This window comes from Vespula vulgaris, chromosome 15 (assembly GCF_905475345.1).
Source record: "Vespula vulgaris chromosome 15, iyVesVulg1.1, whole genome shotgun sequence".
Taxonomy (NCBI): domain Eukaryota; kingdom Metazoa; phylum Arthropoda; class Insecta; order Hymenoptera; family Vespidae; genus Vespula; species Vespula vulgaris.
The window spans coordinates 2297868-2320000 of record NC_066600.1 but is presented as its reverse complement, the minus strand read 5'-3'; the positions used below and the strand labels follow the sequence as shown (position 1 = coordinate 2320000).

General features: G+C 36.3%; 1 protein-coding gene across 11 annotated transcripts in view; it reads right to left on the bottom strand.

Moving 5' to 3' along the window:
* Positions 1-22133, bottom strand: part of LOC127069452 (dachshund homolog 2) — a 218104-nt gene that overhangs the window by 123018 nt on the left and 72953 nt on the right. For 9 of the 11 annotated variants that reach the window (XR_007783549.1, XM_051006499.1, XM_051006500.1 and 6 more), the window contains one exon: positions 5224-5372. Coding sequence is in view for 10 of the 11 variants with exons in the window: in XM_051006499.1 (XP_050862456.1) it covers positions 5224-5372 (149 nt within the window). In the remaining variant the exon portion in view is untranslated. The remainder of the gene's footprint in view (positions 1-5223; positions 5373-22133) is intronic. The other 2 variants (XM_051006496.1, XM_051006498.1) reach the window with 1 other exon arrangement.

Sequence of the window (22133 nt, the reverse complement as noted above, 5' to 3'; positions counted from 1 at the left end):
ACCTTCGCTATATCCGGAATCGTATCTCCTTTAATTCGCGGCTACGATAAGAACCCTTAACGAGTGAGAGAGAGAAAGATAGTAGGAAAATAGAAGGGGTAGGATCATCCTTTCTCTCACGAAGTAGAAGGTATCCTCGTTTCCCCAATTTGTTAATTACTTCGCGGATACCTGACCGTCTTTCGACCACAATTCCGTGGCTTCGACACGCACGTGCGAATTTTCCTCACTTAATCGTCCCTTCGTCCGTATTAACATCAACTAAAACCTCAGCGATTTTCCTTCAAACTCTTCTAATTACGAATAATTATAATAATTATAATAAAAGCTACGTCAGAGAAAGAAAGAGACAAAGAAAAAGAATTGAATAATTTTTGTAGAATATTTACATGTACGATATATATATATATATATATATATATATATATATGGATTTTTGATTTGAGAATACAACACTTATCGTTAATTAATCATTTAATTTCGTATATTTATAAAAAAAAAATAATAATAATAATAAAAAAGTAAAAAAGTAAAAGCTAATAATTTGCAAGAATCATTAGACTATTCGTTTTAACGATAATAAATTTAATGGTACGAAATAGCGAGGAAAAATAAATGTACGTAGGTAGGAGTTTGCGCGTATACGTGTGTGTGTGTACATGAAAAAAGAGAGGGGTACAATTTTTGTACGTTCGTCGTATCCTATCGACATGTAACAGCAACAGCAGTAACAGCAGCAACAGTAGCAGTAGCAGCAACAACAGCACGCGTGATCGTGTCTCGTGAAAACTCTCGTGGCGCGTAAAGAGCTTTCAGGTCGGGCCGACAAATGATATTGAAGCGATGTCGGCCGACTATTAGCTGGGTTTTATTGGTACACGAGCCGTGCACGTTGCCCGACCTACGACCGCCAACGGTTAATCAATGCTTTTATGAGCATTCGCTGACGGTAGTCGTATTCCTTGTGTTAGTGCCAATCCATGTGAACCACTCACACATTATACCATATTTAAACGTGTACGTGTATTACTACCAAAATCTACCAGAGTTTAGATGAAATTAAAAACTGTTAAATCTACGTCGAATGTATGTAGTACGTAGGTGCCTACAATTTTCAATTACGATTACCAAAGTCAGAGGAAGAGAGAGAGTCTATACATTTAAATAAAATTGATTCGAAGGATTTCTTTTTTTATATGTATGATCGTTGGATTTCCTTATATTGATGAAAGTGTACAGTTAAAAAAAAACGAGTAAAAATAAAAATAAAAATAAAAATAAAAATAAAAATAAAAATAAAAATAAAAATAAAAAACGAAGAAGATTCTTTACGATGTACTTCCTGTATATTAATTTATGACCTGTTTACGAATAATCGATAAAGACGCGCAGAAAAAAGATAATAAAGAAAGTAATGTGGTAGCCAACGACTATCTCGAAATTCCATAAAATTCAATGCAGAACAACGTTAACGAGGACGATAAAGATACTTCTTTGAGTCACGTTATCCGTCTTCTTATTCTCGACGATTCACCTGCTCTCACGTGTATAGCCAAGCTCATTATCGTTTTCTTACGCGTTATACTCTCTTTACAAGACGATGATCGCGTTCTCCTTCGACTAACTCGATCTCTCTCTCTCTCTCTCTCTCTCTCTCTCTCTCTCTTTATCCCTACCACTAACAATACGTAACAGCTCTTGGCTCTACGTATAACCCTCGGGTTATAGTAGGCTATTTTCATCGTGGAAAAACGTCATCCTAGTGCATGGTATTGCATCCAAGCCTTTAGTTTTCAATCATTTTGTTCACATCGTTTTGAAATTTCGTTTACAGACCATCGCCAACTTATATGTATATTGGCTACCTTTTTAACAAGTTCCTACCTACTCCCTTCTCCTTCACCCCTTCTCCCTTCTCCAGACCTCCTGATCCGCACCTCCATCACCACCACCACCACCACCACCATCACCACCACCATCACCACCAACACCAACACCATCCCTTTCTACTCGACGCAACGAACACGCGCAGATGGCCGGATAATTTGCTTAGTTTACGCTTTAATATGTAACTCGGTATGCATTACCCCGGTGTAATGCGAATTACGCGAGGAGGCCAATTTGATTAATGATATTTCAGTAACCGGCGGGCGCTAAATAATTAACCGGAGCTTCCCGGCACGTATATACGAGCCGATATATCGGACTCGAAGAGTCCTATCGGCTTCCGTTCCTTCCTCGTTTGTTCGAGCACCATCGATAATTCCGTACGCAAAAAGAGAGGGAGAGAGAGAGGGGAGAGATAAACGAAAAAAAAAAAATATAGCGTTAGCGATTAACATTACGCAAGAAAGGAAATTATTAAGATAATAAGTAGGAGTTAATATTTATAAAAAAAAATAATTATAATGAGAAACAAGATATATATATATACAAAGAAAGAGAGAAAGAGAAAAAAGATATTACTCGAATGTAAAATTTGAGAGGGTTGTTTCTAATATTTTATAGGGGGAAGAAAAGGCTCTCATGGACACGCGGCTTTGGCCAAACATAGCTCTTCTTATCTCTCTCTCTCTCTTTCTCCCTCTCTCTTCTATCTATCTCTTGCCACCCTCATAATACTCAACGTTGGTTCTGGCCACGAGCTATTTATTTTTCTCATCGCTTTTAATTTCGTCGAGACAACATAGATGCGTATCGCCGTGCAACATCGACAGAACGATATATGTATATGTATAGTATATAATAGACGAGCATTTGTGACGGCCATTGTGCGGGCCGTTCCCCGAATGGATGTTACGCTCCTGGTATATCGGGATCGGATCTCGCTTGTTGAGTTTATTAATTGCGTTATGGGAAGTGCTGCTCGCGCGGCAAGCGAAATTGAAAAAAATTGCAATCCCCGATACCGTACACGATCCACTCGTTCTCTCTCTCTCTCTCTCTCTCTCTCTCTCTCTCTCTTTGTACCTATCTATCTATCTATCTATCTATCTTTATCTCACTGCTATAGCCAACGTATCAGGATAACCCATCGCTTTTCTGGGTCGACTTTACACCTTCTCACAGCCCGATCATAGCCCATTTTCTACTAGCAAAATTTCACGAATTATTCGACGATTTCACTTTCGACTATTACATTGTTATCGATTGCTAAAGGTTTCTAATAAGGTCTATCAAATTGATTCATCCCTAACACGCATATATATATATGTATATTTCATACACGTAAAAGTCTAAAAAATTTTATTTACCCTATCTTACAATTAAATATTATACACGGTATGACATAATAAGGATCAACCACTTTGATCTTGCTGTTGACCAATTTCAAAAAAGATTAGGAATGACCTAGACAATCGAATCTGATCGGCTCGAAAGGAAAGATCGACTTGTTCGACGAACGAAATGAAGGGATAGGTTGTTAAAGGGGGTGGGGGAGGGGTGGTTCCAATCGTAAAACAATTATACAATTACCGCACGGCCGTAATTAATTGCCGGCCGTTTCAACGTTTACCCCGACGAGCTTGGTTGGCTGGAGGCACGGACCGCGAACGCCGCAGCATTAATTCATTAACGTTGCCCCGTGAAACGTATTTGCTCGTAAAATTGGTCGACGGGCATGTTCACGATTATTTGCTTAAACAATTTCCGAACTGCGTTCGCCTATCGGCTGCGTCTACCTATGCCAGCTTGCAAGCCGCGAGTTTAACGATTTCGTACCGTAGATATTGCTAGAATAGATGTCGCATCGTGACTCGTCGAAGAGGACACCGAGGACACATAAACCGAAACGTAATGTCCGATTAATTTTCCAATTTCTCTGGGTGACATCATCCAAGAGAAAGAGTATTAACAACCAATCGAAACCGTGTCTCTCTCTATCTTTCTATCTCTATCTCTCTATCTTTCTCTTTCTCTTTTACTTTCTCACTCGCTTCGTTAATTATAAAAATGATCTCTCGAATCGAACGTTCTATTGGGAATATTATTAAATGATCTGTGTCACGATCTACGTTGATTCCTTTTATATTTATTCTTTTTTTTTCGACGAAGATAGAGGAAGACTTTTCTTTTTTTCTATTAAAAAATTATTCATTAATATAATGCGATATGAGCTTAATGATTAATTTCGTTGGAAGAAAATGAATATGGTTTATAATGGCGATTCTAATGTTTTATATATAATGGAATTTTATAATTATCGATTTACACCTTCGTAGTAAACGATCGTCGAATTGGGATGAGTCTCTTGGTTATAGAACAAAGTGTTCGCTTGTAAACGTCAACAAATGTAAAACGTAGAATCGCACTTAGGAAAGATATTACGTGGGTAAACAGCTGCGTAGAGTATAATATCAGTAGCGGTATTCCGATATATCGGCAAGCGCGTCCGCCGTCACCGCAGGCCGCAACACGAGGCTGCAGTTGCAGTTAATTTGCTCACTCCAAGTGTGTTTGATTCCCCTAATTAATTGATCGCTAGGGGTCACCGTTGGACCGCCGTGTACACGGATGGCAGTAATCAAGTGTGTGCCCCTTGCAACCCAGAGTTACTTGCATTTACGCCTACGCAAAGCGCACTTTACTTGTCCGTTTACGATCAGAACTATCAATCGTAAGTAAGTTTCACAAATATAAACTCTCGCAAACCCGATTAATGTAATTACATATACATATACAGACACATATATATATATATATATATATATATATATATACATATTGTTTTCTATGAAAGAAAAAATAAGTGAGAGAGAAATTCGATTATTATTATCCTATGTAAGTTGAACATATCCTAAACTGCATATATATATGAAATACGATATATCACATTAAAGTATTAACGCATCGATTGTCATATAGATAATAACGCAATATTTAAAGCATTACTCTTAAAACGATAATAAAAAAATATTCAATGATTGTATCGACTTAGCAATTATATCCTTATATAAAAAAAAACATATATATATATATATATATATATATATATATATCACATAGAATTTTGAAATATATTCCCTCTGATTTCTGATCAAATGAGATTAAACAGAAACAAACAAAAGAAAGGAAAGAAAAAGAAAAACAAAAAAAGATATCCTATTACTTAAACGATAATAAAAATGCAATAAAAACGAAAGGGATATTACGCGTTTTTATAGGCCAATTAAAGTCTTCCTCAAAGGAAGGAGCTAAATAGATGCTTGCGTAGAAGCTTACCTAGATGTCCGTTCTCATAGTAATCGCCGTTGTCCATCCTGTGCTTCTTCAAGGAATGCTGTGGATGATGACCGGCAGCAGCGGCTAGGTGACTTGCTGCGAGGCTCAAACCAACGGAAGCTCTCTTTGGGGGTCTTCCTGGCCTGGAGCTGTACAGTGGTAGAGAGTTACTGTGGTTAGAGACACCTGTTTTCGAGGTAACGTTCTTACCCCGACTGTCGCATTCAAACGACTTGTACGGTCGTCCTCTACTCAAGATGTATAAACAAAGAGAGAGAGGGGGGGGGGGGAAGAGAGAGAGAGAGAAAAAGAGAGAGAAAGAGAGATCAACTTCACGTAATATTCTTAAAAAAAAGGACAAACACAAGGTCGAAATAATAACAGAGATATATACGTATTATTCGCAAGAAATATTTTCGTTTCGATCGATAAACGCTTCTTTGCCTTTCTGTATTATTGATTGACGATTCTACGAAATTTTTAGAAAAAAGAAAGGACAAACGCTAGGTCGTTGTTAGTACTAATTGAAATTTGTACGTAGTATTACTAAGAAATATTTTCGTTTCGATGAATGTTATGATTGTTAATGTTACTTTCTTCGATCGATAAAGTTTGTAGAAAAAAAGAAAAAAAGGTAAACACGAGGTTCTTCGAGATAGTAGTAGAAATGTGTACGTGTTATTTCTAAGAAATTTTATGAATAATTCTTTCTTTGTTAATCGTATGTACGATTGGATATAATTGATCCTGTATATATATATATATACACATTTTCTTTTGCTTAAAATTTGCATCTCTCCAATTTGTATATACACACTATATATGATGTACACATAAATAAGCCGTGAATCCACCCAGGAAAATCTTTGGTCTTTGCTTTCATTCGAATGGAGAAAATAAAAAAAATATAATATAATAATCGACAATGGTATTTCGCAAAGAAAAGTGAGATTTTACCGATGATTTTCCGGCTGAGTTCATAGGGCTGTATCTGAACACAACAAATTTGACCGACCCCTCCGTTCGAAGATTACTTCGAATTTTACAGAAAAGAAACGAAAGAGAAAAGAAAGAAGAAAAGGAGAAAGAAAAAACGAAGAGAAAAAGAAAAAAAAGGAACGGGAGAAGAAGGAGAAGAAGAAGAAAAGGGTGGAGGAGGGTGTAGGGGGAGATATAGAAACAGAAGAATTCTCTCGAATGGGCTGTTGCGGATCCATCAAAGAAACATACCCGGGCCTTGTGTTTCGAGCCGAAAGATTCGAGAAAGTTAGCCGCTAATCTACAAGTAGATGATATCGTGTGAACGTTTCGAGAGCAGGCTTTTACGTGACTAAGGGAAAATGAAAAATCATTATGGAGAACTTCTAAAGAATTAACAATCCTAACGATTATCTTTCTACGTACCTACCTATATATATATATATATATATATATATATATATATATATATATATATATAATATTTTGATTTTCGAAAATTAATCGAGCGAAAGTCGTCATTGCTACGAGAGGCAAAGTAAAAGATCATATATTTTTATAATATATATTATTTATAAATAATTAAAGCATATATATATATAAATATAAATCTTATTAATATATATATGAACATTTAACATTTAAAAAGCAAATGTCTAAATATCTTGTATCGTTTATTAATAAATAAATCTATATTCCAAAATATATATATACATATGTACCTATATCTATTTCCAAGATTAAAATAAAAGTACCTGAACATACTTTATTACACCTGAATATAATTTATTAAATAAATAACACAAGATACTTGAAGTATATTTTCTTCTTAATTTGTTTAAAGTGTTCACGTGTAATAAAATATAATTCCAAAGAAGAAAAGAAGAATCCTAACAAATATCCTCGGTCACCACAAAAGGTATAAAAACCATGAGAAGAATAGTCGAAAGATTCATAGCGACGGTGGGAATTGAAAGGAAGAAAAGAAGATTCTCTTTTCTTGAAACAATCTATATGGTAGACGATGGTGATGGCAATGGTGATGGTGATGGCGATGGTGGATGATGGTGATGGTGGTGGCGGTGGTGCCCCGTGCGGTTAGCAGGGACGTTCATTTTTCATATGAGGCAGGCGCCAGAGAGGCAGACACACCACACGCGTTCACGAGATATACGTCTCTACAAAGTCTCCGCGTAACGTACACAAAGCGAGATCTTTTGCTTTAGCTAGCGAGAAAATATCTTGAACTCGTTGCTGCTTACCCTCTACACTCTCGTGGACCTTTATTTGCTCTCGATATAGCACCTATGACGGGAGATGCATCGACCGGTTCTCAACTAATTTCTTTTTCTTACATTTTATTCCATTATGAATTCCTCCTTTTTTCTTTTCTGTTTTTTTCTTTTAACAAAAAGACACTCGAAGCAAATATCGATATAATCGGAAATATATCGAATAGGATTCTACTGTACGACGTCGATAAGACTCGATATTAAAAAGATAAAAAAAAAGGAAACGCACAAATCGATTCTCACGATTAACCCGTGTAAAAAAAAAAATTCGATGTTATCGAAAGGGATTAGAATTATTGTCTATATAGAATAATAAAGATTGGTACGAGTTGAGAGTCGCTGTTTGGTAAGCGAGCAATCTCATAGTAGTCAAGACAGATTTGTAAATCTAATTTTTCATCCCGTCTTTCTGCCAGCCCTCTCACTTTGCCCAGAGTCTTCCTCATCCTCCCTATCTCTTTCTTTCTCTCTTCCCTAACACACACATACACACATACTCAAACATATACTCTTTCGCACTCACTCATTCTCCTCCTCCTCCTCCCTCCTCCTCTTCTTCTTCTTCTTCTTCTTTTCCTCTCTCTCTCTCTTCTCCCGACGCCTCTCACGCACGAGATATCTCCAAACGATTCTCAGACGGCCGGTTTATACCGGCGTTGATCTCTTAAACCGCTTAGCTTCGAGTTACACCGAAAACAAGAACGCACTCTCGAACGTTTAGATCCGCATAATACGCACTTGTTTGCGTATAAACCCAACGAAACCAGAAAAGCCTTGGAGAACGGAACGTTAACCCTTTTTCTTTTACTCCTCTACCAACCAGCAAATCTTTTTTTTTATTCGCTATATCGACAGGTATATGTAAGACGACAGCTACGGCTTTCAGAGAAGACTTCAAAGTAGATCCTTTCCTTTTTACGGTGAGATATTAACGATTTTCTTCTATTTTTTTATGATACCAAAATCACTTTTTTCTTTTCTTTTTATATATATATATATATATATATATATATATATATATCTCTCTCTCTTTCTCTCCATCTATCCATACATTTTTTTTCTCTTCCTCTAAAAAAACTAACGTCTCTGTCAATATTTTCGCACATTGATAAACGTGTTTTCTATTATAATCACGTTGCTTCCTATCTCTTTTACCTATTTCTTTACTTATTTACTTATTTATGCTTCTATTTTTTTTCTCCTTTTTTTCCCCCTTTTTATTATCTATTGTGAAATTAAAGACACGATCAAAAGCATTCGTTAATAATTATTTTACCAGCGAGTTGTCGCAACGCTAGTAAACACTCGACGCAATAATCTCTAGCAATATGAAATCGAAAAGAGAATTCTAAATAGCACCGATCGGCTATCTGCAACGCGGAACGAAACACGCTTTCTCTCTCTCTACCGACTCTAATAACTATGTATGTACCTTGGAGAGAACACCTAGTGCATTTTCACCATAAATTACAATTCCGTTCGTTTTGCTGTCAACGGTTCTGCCTCAAGAACTACAGATTCGAGAAGTTCTCGTGTGTTGTAATCGTTAGAGAGAAGAAATAATGTTTCGCTGTTTGACACGATCGTTTTCTTTTCTTTTCTTTTATTACATTTCGTTAAAGAAAAAGAAAAAGAAAACAAAGAACGAATTAATGAATTAAACGACAAAATAAAAGAAGGCAAAGAAATAATAAAATTCTTTTTCAACAGGTGCATTTTAATTTTCCCTGAAAGATGAATATCAAATCCTATAACTATATCTACTCGTGAATCGGACATATGTAGCAATTATAATAATCGTTAATATTGAACAATCTACATTTAAGAAAGCTGTCCACTTGAAATACGCATTACATTCGCGTTCAACTACCAATCGAAATTGTAATTACGTGGACGAACCGTACCTTGAACAAACTGCTGGAGATCGTAGGATCATCGGTCCGTTCGATCGACGATCGTGATTAGATTCGTCGGTTACGATCTTGTAAGCGGCGTTTCTCGCGCCGAATCGCGTGTGGGATTTGCGTTGATCAGAGGCCAGGTGCTCTCTACGGGCCCTCCTTTCGATTCGATCGAGCTTCTCCGCCTTAATGATCCTTGCTACTACGATCTCCAAGAGCAGACGTTTCGAAAGAGCTGCCGGACGATATAGCTTATGTGTATGTTTATGTCTATGTTTATGTCTATGTGTACGTGTATGTGTCTGAGAAAGAGGGAGAATTACAAGGCTTTTATAGGCGACTGGGCGTGCAACGATCCATCGACTTCGTTAGATCGTCGCACCTTTTCGAACGGCCTAACGCAAGATTCTATAAACGAAATATTACTTTCATTTCTAACGATGTACGATATTTCCAAATAAAAAACACAATTCGAAAGATAATTTTTCCTATCGAAATCTCTCTTCTTTTTACTTTTATTTTTCATTTTCTTTTTTCTTTTTTTTTTTTCTTTCATCGAGAATAAACATTAATAATAATAATGATAATAATAGTAGTAGTAGTAATAATAATAATAATAATAATAATAATAATAATCTAACTATTATTAGCATCGAAAGCATAAGCGCAAGGAGATAATACTTCATCATAAAGCAAGACAATGCAATGGGAGGAAAGATAGAAACGAAATGAATCCAGTGCATGGGCACGATGAATCTCGTGAAGATCCGTGATCCGATATCTCAATTCTTTTTTAAGAGGATGCGCGCGTTACGATTTACGACGTCCGCCTTAATTGTCTTAATTACACTTGGTTGCTTCCGTGGAAAGCTACCTTTTCCCAAGATCGGAATTCGTGAGAGATTTTGGAAAGTTTTCTTCTAACACGAGCATAAACGAGAACTCCTACAATACGATTTCACTGATAAATCCAATTGTTGATTAATACAATTATCGAAACTAACAATCTCTTTGAAATTATTTTATCTGAAGATTAATAAATTAATTTTCCTCTTTACGAATTCCAAAAGATAAAAAAACGTAAGAAAATAAAAAAGAAAGAAAAAGAAAAAGGAAATTCCTTTACTATGATAACAATCTCACTCGATTTATGTGTTTAATTTTTAATTCTAACATTCTTCAAATATGAAATAGAAAAAAGAGAGAGGATTAGAGAGTAAAATTGCGGGATAATAAATTGTTAAAAAGGAAAAAAGAAATATGAAAGAAAATTCTTTTCGCATGATAATAATTGTACATAATTTATGTGTTTAACTTAATTCCTAACTTTTCGAATAAGAAGTGGAAGAAAGAAAAAGAAAAGAGAGAGAGAGAGAGAGAGAGAGAGAGAGAGAGAGAGAGAGAACGATAGAGAGTAAAATCATGCGATCATAAATTGTCAATTTCGAAGTCAATTTGGTACGGGCTTACCAATCGGCTGCCGGTTAATTTCAAGGTGAATTGTGTCCAATATGGGTATATTATTAATGGCCCGCCGAGGGATAGGGTGCAACGACGAAGCGCGAGGAGGGTTGCAACCCCGTTTTCGCGCATTGCCTAAATCTATCGCTCGGGGCCGGCTCGTAGCTCGGTTTGGCTACGATCTGCTTGCTACTTCGGTATTCGGCATTCCGGATTAAATGCTCTCTGATGTTGTTGCAGCGTATTACTCTCTCTCTCTCTCTCTCTCCCTCTCTCTCTGTCTCTTTGGAAACATGTGCACATACGTACGTTGTCGTTGCATGTGCTCCATGCATCTGCAAATAATATCCTAGCTCGTTATCGAACCACGGGTAATCTGTTCTATCTCATTTTTTTCTCTCTTTCAATTTCGATTCGATCTCATTTACCAGACATTTAAAAAAATTATTTTTTTTTAAATCTCGTTTTTTTCTCTTTCAATTTCCATTCGATCTGATTTACGAGATATTTAAAAAAGTTAATTTTTTTTTTATTTATTTATTTATTTTTTTTTTTGAAAAATTTTTATCCTTAATCACTTACGTTATTATGTTCTTTTCTTTCTTTCTTCTTTCTTTGAATAATATTTATTATTACTTAAAAATGAAGAAACGTCCTTACGCTCGAGTATAATAAATCTGATTTCAGTTTTCTTTTTTTCTTTCTCTCTGACTCCCATTCCTTCTCTCTTTCTCTCTCCCCCTCTCTTTCACTCTGTGTACTTCATTCTTTCTATTTCGTCCGGTTCCGGATTCGTAAAAGCAAACCTGGCGCGTGACTTGAAGAAGTATCGTACAAAGAAGTCTCTGTATAACACGGGAATGGACTGCGCTATCTTTAAATTACGACATCTTATCGCGTATCCGTTGCTACCGTTTTAAGCTCTTCAAATACGGAGCCGAAAATGAGAGAGAACCTCAAGCATCTATGGGAAAATTTCCTCTTGCAAGAACATTTTTCAAGAAGCATGCGATTAAATGAAATCTCTTTTTATCTCTCTATCTCTCAAAAACAAAAAAAAAGAAAGAGAAAGAGAGAGTGACAGAGAGAAAGAGAGAAAAAAAAGAAGAAGAAGGACAAGAAACGAAGAAAATTAATACTTAAAAAAAATGTCGAATGCAGTCAAACTTCGTTGATCTATTATTTTTTCACACTTTGTCCGTACTTTTTTTCGTGGATTTTTTTCTCTCTATCTCCATCTCCCTCCCATCCTTTCGAAAAGTTGCAAACGCCTAGCAAGCGAGAAAGAAAGAAAGAAAAAGAGAAAGAGAGAGAGAGAGAGAGAGAGAGAGAGAAGCACCCTCGTGTCGTAAAGCCTCGTCGCGTGCAATTCCCGTCATAACAACGACTTCAATTTTCGTCAAAAGTCTTTCGCCGTTATCGTCGTCACCGTCTCTCTCTCTCTCTCTCTCTCTTTCTCTCTAACATAGACTCGACCCTTCGATTTCCCGCTTTATAAACTCGATTGCCGCCTGAAATCCAAGAACGGAGCGATATTTTCCAAATTATAAATTTTTACGATGGCCCACGAGTCTTTTTTCTTCTCTCTTTTCCTTTTTTTGCCTCTCTTTCTTTACTTGCTTGTTTTTTCTACCTCTCTCCCTCCCTCCTTCTCTCTCTCTCTCTCTCTCTCTCTCTCTCTCTCTTTTACTCTTTTCCTTTTTTTTTTTAACTTCATTCCCTTCCACGCACCGGCACTTTCTTCCACCTCTAGCTTGCTCGCCCTTCGCATCGCTGCAATCCTGTCAGTCGGATTGGATTTGTCCGATTTCACACGTCGAGTGGAACGGGAGATAAAAGAAGGGGGCGAGTTGTTCCACATCTCGAGCCCTTTTCGAGAATTCTCCATATCGTTTCTCTCTACCAATCCTCCCCTCTCTCCCCACCCACGCCGCGTCGCACCTTCCCTATCCACCAGATCCCCCCTCTTCTCTTTAAAAGGAAGAAAAAAAAAGAAAAGAAAAAAGAAAACCTCCGACGCACTTTATTATATTTTACGGATCGAAAAATCGACGAAATTATTACGTTCGTTATCTTTAATACTCTGGCAGTATCTCCCGCTCGACTACGTTTTTCCTAGATTACTATTCGATCGATTTCTATATACACTTAGGTATATATCTCGTTACGATCTAATAAAGTACAAAGAAAATTCTTTTGCTTGCTGAAACGTTAAAATAAAGCTTTTTATTATTTTCAGATCGAAGTTATGGCAAGTTATTTAAAAAAAAAAAAAAAAAAAAAAACGGAATAGGAAGAAAATTTGTTACTTCTGATAACTATTATTATTATAATCAATAATTAATACGTGGATATTAGATAGTTTGTTATATTAATTGAGTTATATAATTGATTTATGTATGTTATAATAATTGTTATAATAATTGAGTTATTCGAAATCAAAGAACATAATGATTTGAAAAATTTTAATGACATCGATAAATATCTTACTTCTGATAATTAACATTACGATTAATATATTTCAAGATGAAATAATCGATATTATATATATATATATATATATATATATATATATATATATATATATATATACATATATACACACATAAATGAGTTCTTTAGATTCGTATAAAATGATTAGAGAAATTTATTACAGTAAATTTAAATGAGATATCGATAAAAATGTTGAGAATAGAGAGATAGAACGAATTTTCTTTGAGATCTTTATGTGTCGTCGTTATTAGAAAGAGAAGGAAGAGGGGGCGGTAGCGGGATGAATATGAAGAAAAAAGAAAAAAAAAGATGGAAGAGGAAGAATAACTTCCCCTTGGCGATGCGCTACTACGGAAAGAGCATTTTCTAATAACCACAATGTAAAGCCGGGGGTTGCGTTACACAAAAGAAATCTTTTTCTCCACCGAGGGTTTAGACTTATCTTAGTAATATTGGATTAAAACTTATACCTATCTCTCTCTCTCTCTCTCTCTCTCTTCTTCTCTCTTTCTCCTTCTTTCTCTTTCTTCCTCTCTCTTTCTCTTTTTCTCCTTCGCAATATGTTATTTTTATTGCTCGTGGCTTTGCATAATACTCGTTGGGGTGCTCGCTTCCCTTGCAACTCACCCACCCCCTAACCATTCTCTCTCTATTTTTCTTTCTCTCTCTTGCTCATCGTCCTCTCTTCTTTTTGCTCTCGCGGGCTAATTTTAATTTTTATACCGGTACCGTGTTGTGGAACATTACGATTTCAGTACCGCTCACTTATTTATGTTTCGAACGAGCACTACCATGTCGGGGCTTATTAGTCGAATTACCTACTTGTAGAAAAAAAGAAAGAGAGAGAGAGAAAAAAAACGATTGTGCGAATATGTAATTAATTAATTAATTTATTATTATGATTTTTTTTATATATACATTTTTTTTGAATCGTTTAGCATAATATCTAAAAGAAAATATTTGTTAATGCAACGCTTACAAAAAATATTTTTTTTCGCAGTGAGAGAGATAGAGAGAATGAAAGAGAGAAAAAAGACTTCCAATTTCAGGAACCCTAGCGAAAGTGTAAAATATCTTTATTACTAGCAGATAGGACACGCAATGTTGGCCATCGTAGAAGGTGGAGTGTCGGGAAGATTAACGCGAATGTTTTGGTAAAAAAAAAAAAAGAAAAAGAATTGATAGAAAATCCTAAATTGCTTCCTATCCCCTGTTCTATGTCTCTATGTTAGATTTGATTACACGGTGAATCATCTAAAACACTTGATCGTTCTAACAGTCCTTTCAAAAGTAAATTAATCGTTAGATACGTGATAGTCTAATTAACGTCGAACAACTTTTCAACCTTCCGGATGTTTCACGTTCTATAAACAATTTATAAATATTAATTACTAAACGCCCGATCTCGAAATGTTCTCGAGATGTTTTTTAGTATTTAATGGGCATATTGAAATTTTTTTTTTCTCGTTGTAAGAAAAAAAAATGAAAAAAAAAAATAAGAATAAAAAAAAAGAAAGAGAAAAAACTGAAGAAGAAGAAGAAGAAAGAAAAACGAGAAGCCTTCGGCAAATAATCCGAAGCGTGACGAGCCTTGAGGTACATATTTCTAGTAGCACGCGATACTTCGTAGTCATAGGAAGTAATACCCGATAATACCTGTATTTGCACGTGGCGAACTGGGCACGTAGCTACTCTCACGACGTGCGTTACATCCGCGTAATCCAGCCAATCTCGAGGACGTGGCTCAGTCTTTGGAACGCGTAATCCAGCCAATTTGGACCGCGGATTATCCTGACTCGCGAAGCCGACGACGACGACGACGACGACAACGACGACTAAGAGAGTGTGCCGACAAAACAGGGAGAAATGTTACGTTACGTTACATTTTTATTTACTAAAACAGAAGACAAAGAAAAGGAAAGAGAGACAGTGTGAACAGAAAGCGAGAGAGAGAGAAAGGAAAGGAAAGATCATCTCGATAGAGCCTATCCCGATTTCCTTCGATATTTCGTTTCTTTAATTTACTATACCTTTTTTTTGTATTTATTTTATATTTACTTCAGTTTTATTCATTTTACTGTTCTTTGAAATAATTTCTTTTTTCTTTTCTTTTTCTCTTTCTCTTTTTTTTTTTTTTTATTTCAATTGTACCACCTTCGATCTTTATCCTCGGTTAGAAATTATTTTCGAAGAAAAAAATGAAAAAGAAGAATATTAAATTACAAGTAATTATTGATCTCTCTCTCTCTTTCTTTCTCTCCTCCCCCCCCCCTCCCCTTATATCTCTCTCTATCGATCGATGTAACTCCATAAAGAATTATTAGAAAACGATATGACGTAAGTAGATAAAAATAGAAGAAAGAGAAGGATTAAAGAAAAAAGTTCTATATAAAGAAACATGTAAGTCATGTAATTATCTTTTCTCTCGAGTCTATCTTTCTCTTTCCAATATACAATTCTCAAAGGAATTCCTTCCAGTCGTGCGACTCTCGTAGTCGTCGATCCGTAACAGGACAAGTTCGATCGGCTTGAAATTCGATTGGACCGCTCGTCGATCTCGATCCTCTTGGAACGTTCGATGATCCACCGCGACGGGTAGTCAAAGAGGATACGTACACAGAGACCGTGTGGATAGCCCACTTCGCGAATCGTCTTGCCACAATATACGTGTGTGTGTGTGTATATCTGTGTGTTTGTATATACCTCGCTCGAATAAAATATATCGCCTCGTAAAGCGTTTGGGGTGGTGGTCAGCCTTTCAAAAGTAAAAAAAAACAAAAATAAAAACAAAAAAATAAATAAAGAGAGAAAGAGAGAGAGAGAGAGAGAAAGAGTCGAGAAGAGAAGCAGTGTCTCTCATTTCAATATTTCTACGATAAATCCGTAGAGCCCTGGCCTTTTTACGACTCACGATGGAATAAATAATAAAGGCGAGCCCTTTGAACATATCTTCTCTCTCTCTCTCTCCCTCTTTTTCTCATTCTCTCATTCTCTCATTCTTTTTCTCACTCTCTAACGTGACGTTCTAGTCCAGCTTTTACGAGCCACCATAGAGTGGTCCGAGTGTCGGATCGAAATAATAAGCGCGGGGTGGTCAAAAGAGAATAAGAAGGAGGGGGTTGCTTGCTTGCTTGCTTGCTTGCTTGCTTGCTTGCTTGCTAGCTAGCTTGCTTGCTCGCTCCAAGGATACTCTTGCCTATATTCATCGCATAAACTCACGCCGACTTATGACCAAAGCTTCGTTGCCACCCCCCTGACGTTCTCACCCCTCTTCCTCACCTTACTCGGGCAACTTTATTAAGTCGTTAAATCGCAAAATCGTCCCTGACATTCGGCTTAACGGGAACAACGAGATCGAGAAAAAAAAAAAGAAAAAAGAAACTGGAAAATTCAGCAACGAATTCTTTAACCAATCGAATGATATTTTCAATTATTTATAATCAATATTATTATCTATCGATATTTCATGATACCTTGTTGAGTATGAAATTTATATAGAAAGGAAAAAAATATTCTAATTCGATGATCGTTTTGTTATTGAAAAAGAAAAAGAATTTTTCGGTCTTGTGAATTTCTTCTCGTTCGATTAAATGAAATGATAATTAATATCGTAATTAATTCGAGGCTATAATTCAAGAGACAGAACGAGAGAGAAAGAGAGAGAGAGAGAGAGAGGGAGAGAAAGATGTCAGACTATGGCACCGAAGAAATACCTAATTAAGGAATTATTTTATGTTTCAAAGGAGATCTCGAGAGATTCGATCGGATGTCAAGGGGCTTCGTCGCAAGTCGACGTTTACAATAACGACAACGACAAGAAGAAGAAGAGGAAGGAAAAGAAAAAAATAAAAAAGAAGACAAAAAAAGAAGAAAAAAAAAGAGAGTAAGAGGGCCATGAAGTCTGTATCGACAAATTGTAATTAAATAACGAACATCTGCAATTATCTTCTTGCACCTGCAACCATCTACCTTTCATTCTTTCTCTTTCATACGCATATAAACACATTTTTATGTATATGTACATGTACGTATATACATTACCTACTCCAATGTATTGAAAAAAAAAAAAAAAAAAATTTGTATACTATGTATCTGCTAATTATTACATACACACACACATATGTATCAATCTACCTACATTTTTTTGACGAAATCGAAATTGACGAATGTAACTACATAAACGTCGAGATTAAAATAAACTAAATCGTTATTTCTAATACACAGCCCTGTCCGAGTTACTCTCAAGGTACATATATTATTTCTCTCGTTTTATCTAGAGTGGAAACGTTATTTACGATGACGTGGTTGGACACGAGAGAGAGAGAGAGAGACAGAGAGAGAAGTTTGTGTGTTACGAATAAAGAGAGAGAAAGATGAAAAGAGAAGAGAAGGGAAGAGAGTAGAGTAGAGTAGAGTAGAGTAGAGTAGAGTAGAGTAGAGTAGAGTAGTATAGTATAGTATAGTATAGTAGTGTAGTGTAGTGCAGAAGAGAAGGAAGAGGATGAGGAGGAGGAGGAGGAGGAGGAGGAGGAGGAGGAGGAGCGCGTGGACGTTGTCGGTTTGCGGTTGACCCGTGCCAGGCCGCACTCCGATACCTCTGCGGTCGCGAGTATGCCGACACACCCGGCTACTACAGCATCCGTAACAATGTCCATGATGAAGGAGGTCTAAGATACCGAGAGCTTTATGCTTAAGTATTTTTTATCGTCAGACTTGTCTTGTCTTCTCTGGTATCTTCTACTACATATCATCTCGATTCTTTTTATTTATTTATTTTTTTTCCTTCTTCATTTTCTTTTGTTCCACATAGATTTATATTTAATTACGCAAGATCTTATATATATATATATATATATATATATATATATATATATATATATATATAGGGTGAGTCAGCGATAATTTCTCAAAACATTTCTAAAAGATATTTTGAAACGAGTGACTACTGCACATGTGCAATCAATAATTCACAAATAAAAATAACTTAATAAATAAATACCAAACTATTTTCCCTTTCTGTTTTTAACGATTGAGAATGACGAATAATAAATATTGAACAAGACGCTGTGGTACTGTCGAAAGGATAAAGAGATGAAGGTTGGAGAACGAAGAAAAAGAGGGGAATAGAGGGTGGAGGTAAGAAATACCGTGTGGTAAAAAGGTATACCTATAGAAAAAGAATATGAGAAGAAAAAGAAGAGGAAGACGATGAAAGAGTAGAAAGAGGTGGAGGTGGAGGTGGAGGTGGTTGGTTGGGCTTATAAAGGAAGATGGTTTCGAAGGAAGAGAACTCGCGTGCCGGTACCTTCCTCGGCGCGTTCGAGCTTGAATAAATCCCGTGCATCATCGTTCTCTCTTTCCTCTGTCGACGACGAGAGTCGACGGTCGTAACGTCGCCAAGCGCGAAAACTAACGCGTCTGAGTTGCCTCTGAAAGTAGTGAAGCGTGAGACGATCGTCGTAAGTGCGATTGCGACTTTCGCACTCGACCGAAGCGACCAATCGCGAAGAATTAGCTGGCCGATTCGTCATTTCTTCCTCCTCTTCCTCCTCCTGCTCTTTCTCTTTCTCTTTCTCTTTCTATTCGTCCTCTACCTCTACACCTCTACCTCTCACGCACCTTTAGACGCTCGAACCCTCCCTTTCTCTGTCCCTCTTTTGGTTTTCAACGAGCATCTTCTCGTTTCTTCTTCGTTTTCTCTTTCTCTCTCTCTCTTTTTTCTCTCCTTCTCTCTCAATGAATCTCTTTCGATAATCTGTTAAACCATCTGGTCTTTCATATTTTCACAAGTTTACTTTACTTCACGACCTCTTTTCTCCTCTTTTTTTTCTTCTTTTCTGTTTCATTTCCTTTTTCTTTCTTTTTCTACTTTACAATTTAACGTTAATACTTTCAACATGACACGAAAGATTAATTTGTACAGGTACACGTATATGTGTGTATTTTACTTCAACGATATTAAAACAAACGTACAGATGAAATCAATTCTCTCGTAAAGAGATGCACTAAATATAAGTAACAAAAAAACAATTAAAACAGAAAAAAAAACAGAGAAGAGAAAGAGAGAGTATATTCGCAAAGAGAGAAAATAAAATCGTAGGTAGGATTGTAAAAGGAAAGGGTGAGGAAAATGGGACGAAGCAAAACAAAATACGTTTCTCCTTCTCTTATCCCGGTAATGGAAAGGCAATTCCCAAAAGGATTATATCGTTGACGTCGTTATTGTCATCGAAGCTATCGCGTTTCAAGCGTTCACTGGTATAGCAACATCGATGATAGGGAGATAGAGAGAAAGAGTGAGAAAGAAAAAGAGAAAGAGAGAGAGAGAGAGGGAAGCGTAAAAGCAAGAGAGGATGAGTAGGAGCATAACCATAGAGAGAATTCAACTCGATCGTTTTCGGGAGGAACGTGCACCCGCGCGCAACTGCTATGATCACTGAGAAGGGAGTATCCAGAGAGAGAGAGAGAGAGAGAGAGAGATAGAGAGAGAGAGAGAGAGAGAGAGATGCTTTATCTTAATGCCGAAATCAAATCAGCTCTTGCATGGAATTAGAGATGGCATTACGAGGCTATCAGCACATATGCACCCTGTTGCAACCGGACGGGTCCGGTTGGAGCGTTTGTACGTGCGTGAGTGTTTGTGTGTATGTGTGTGTGTGGTCGCGCGCGCAATCCGGCAGTTCCGTGAGGCATGGCCTCGTCACAATGCGAGACGAAGGGCGAGAACAATGCATCGCCGATGGGGAAACACGAGAATGCGAGCATCCGATGATATTACCGCATCCCTCTTTTCTATGCCTAGCCAACTAAAGTTCCAAAGAGAGAGAGAGAGAGAAAGAAATAGAGGGGAGTACGCAGAAAGAGAGAGAGAGAGAGAGAGAGAGAGATTACTTTCTAAAATAAAGTAAGATTATACGTGTAATTTCGACGAATTCGTTGGATAGGTTTCTAATCGGCAATCTTAATTCGTTTGTCAATAAAATTTTTAATTATCTTTCGCTTTGTTAACTATATGTTTTTATGAAGGAAATTAATTCCAATGGGAATTAAACGAGATGAAAGTGAATAGTCAATGATACTGTTTTATTTTTTTCTTTCCGTTTTTTCTTCCTCTATGGAATCGAGTGGAGAACGGAAAAAAATGTTACGATTAAAAGTAATCTATGATGTAAATCGTCAATGGTGGGAACATAGTGAATTATACCAGTACTGTTTCCCATAGATACAACGTCGTAAATCGTTGACGAGCTATTTTCCAAAGATACTTAATAATCTTCTACTCTGTGAAAATAATGGATATCATTGGCGAGAACTATTCCCATGGAATTCTTATCGACTAACATTACTCCTCAGGTTGGAATTATTTTATTATCTCTAGATATATTCTTCTAGAGAATTCAGAAAACGAAAGAAAATGAAGAAGAAGGAAAAAGAAAGTATTAAAACTGAAGGAAAAGAGAAAAGAAAAGAAAAGAAAAGAAAAAAAAACGAGAGAAATAATAAAATATCTCTCCGACATCATTAAAGCGACCGTGTTAGAATTAGAAAATTTTACAAAAAATGAAAAAAAAAAAAAAAGAAAAAGAGTAGAGAAAAAAACAGAGGAAAGAAAAAAAATTATCGAATCTGAAAGAGAAAAGTAAAGAAAGAAAGAAGAAAAGAAATAATAAAAAATAGATATATAAGATTTGAATACTAGTATTTGAAAGATAGTTCGTATAGAGAGAAAGAGAAAGAGAGAGAGAGAGAGAGTCGATCTTCCTTTATCTTCTCTTACCCTCGGGATTCTCTCCCTTTTTTTCCACTTTCCCTCTCTTTCTCTCTTTCTCTGCTCGTTTTATACTTCTTTTATCCGCGTCGCTTCCTTCTAAACTAATTTCCTACCGCTTCGGTCGCCCCTCAACGAAGAGCAGCGCACCAGTATACGAACGTATAACAAAACGATGGAGAGAGTTCGTGCTCGTCGACGCAACAATCGAATTCTTTCTATCTATCTCTCTTTTACTCTCTCTCACTCTCTTTCCCTTTCCCTTTCTCTTTCTCTTTCTCTTTCTCTTTCTCTTTCTCTCCATTTACCTATCCGTTTGTATCAACATTTACATTTATATTTGAATAATGGGGAAAATAAAGTGGCCGGGCGGCGTTCTCGCGTTGGACTTTTCAGAGATCCCGGGCTATTACATTTTTAAGCGTTCGCTTTCGAGCCCGCGGCGGCCTCGTTTATATATGCGTATGTGTATATGTATTATATATATATATATATATATATATATATATATATATATATGTACGTGTGTTTGTGTGCGCGCGTGTATGACTGAGAATTACTCTTTGACAACGTGATAGAAAGATAGAAAAAATCGACGAACCAAAGATCGTGAGAGGACTTTTAAACTTTTAAAGGAAGAAAAAAGAAATTGTTTAAAAAATACGATATTGAGTATTAACGAATAATAATGGAAAGAAAGAGAGAGAGAGAAAGAGACAGAGAATGTGTGTGTGTGTGTGTATGTGTATAGAACATGAATCATTGACCAACTACTTCGTATATATACTGTGAATCATTGACGAACTATATCGTAGACACGGTAAATTATCGAATCATTTAATTTCATATTATTTTTAACAAAATTACTCGTACTCGTTGAACGATTTCGATGGAGATACGATAATACATAAAATTATATCGGAAATCATTGACGATATATTATCATAAACTTGCAAGTATTTACATTGACTTAAACCATTGAATCGTTTTATTCTAACCCCATATATATTTCAAGAA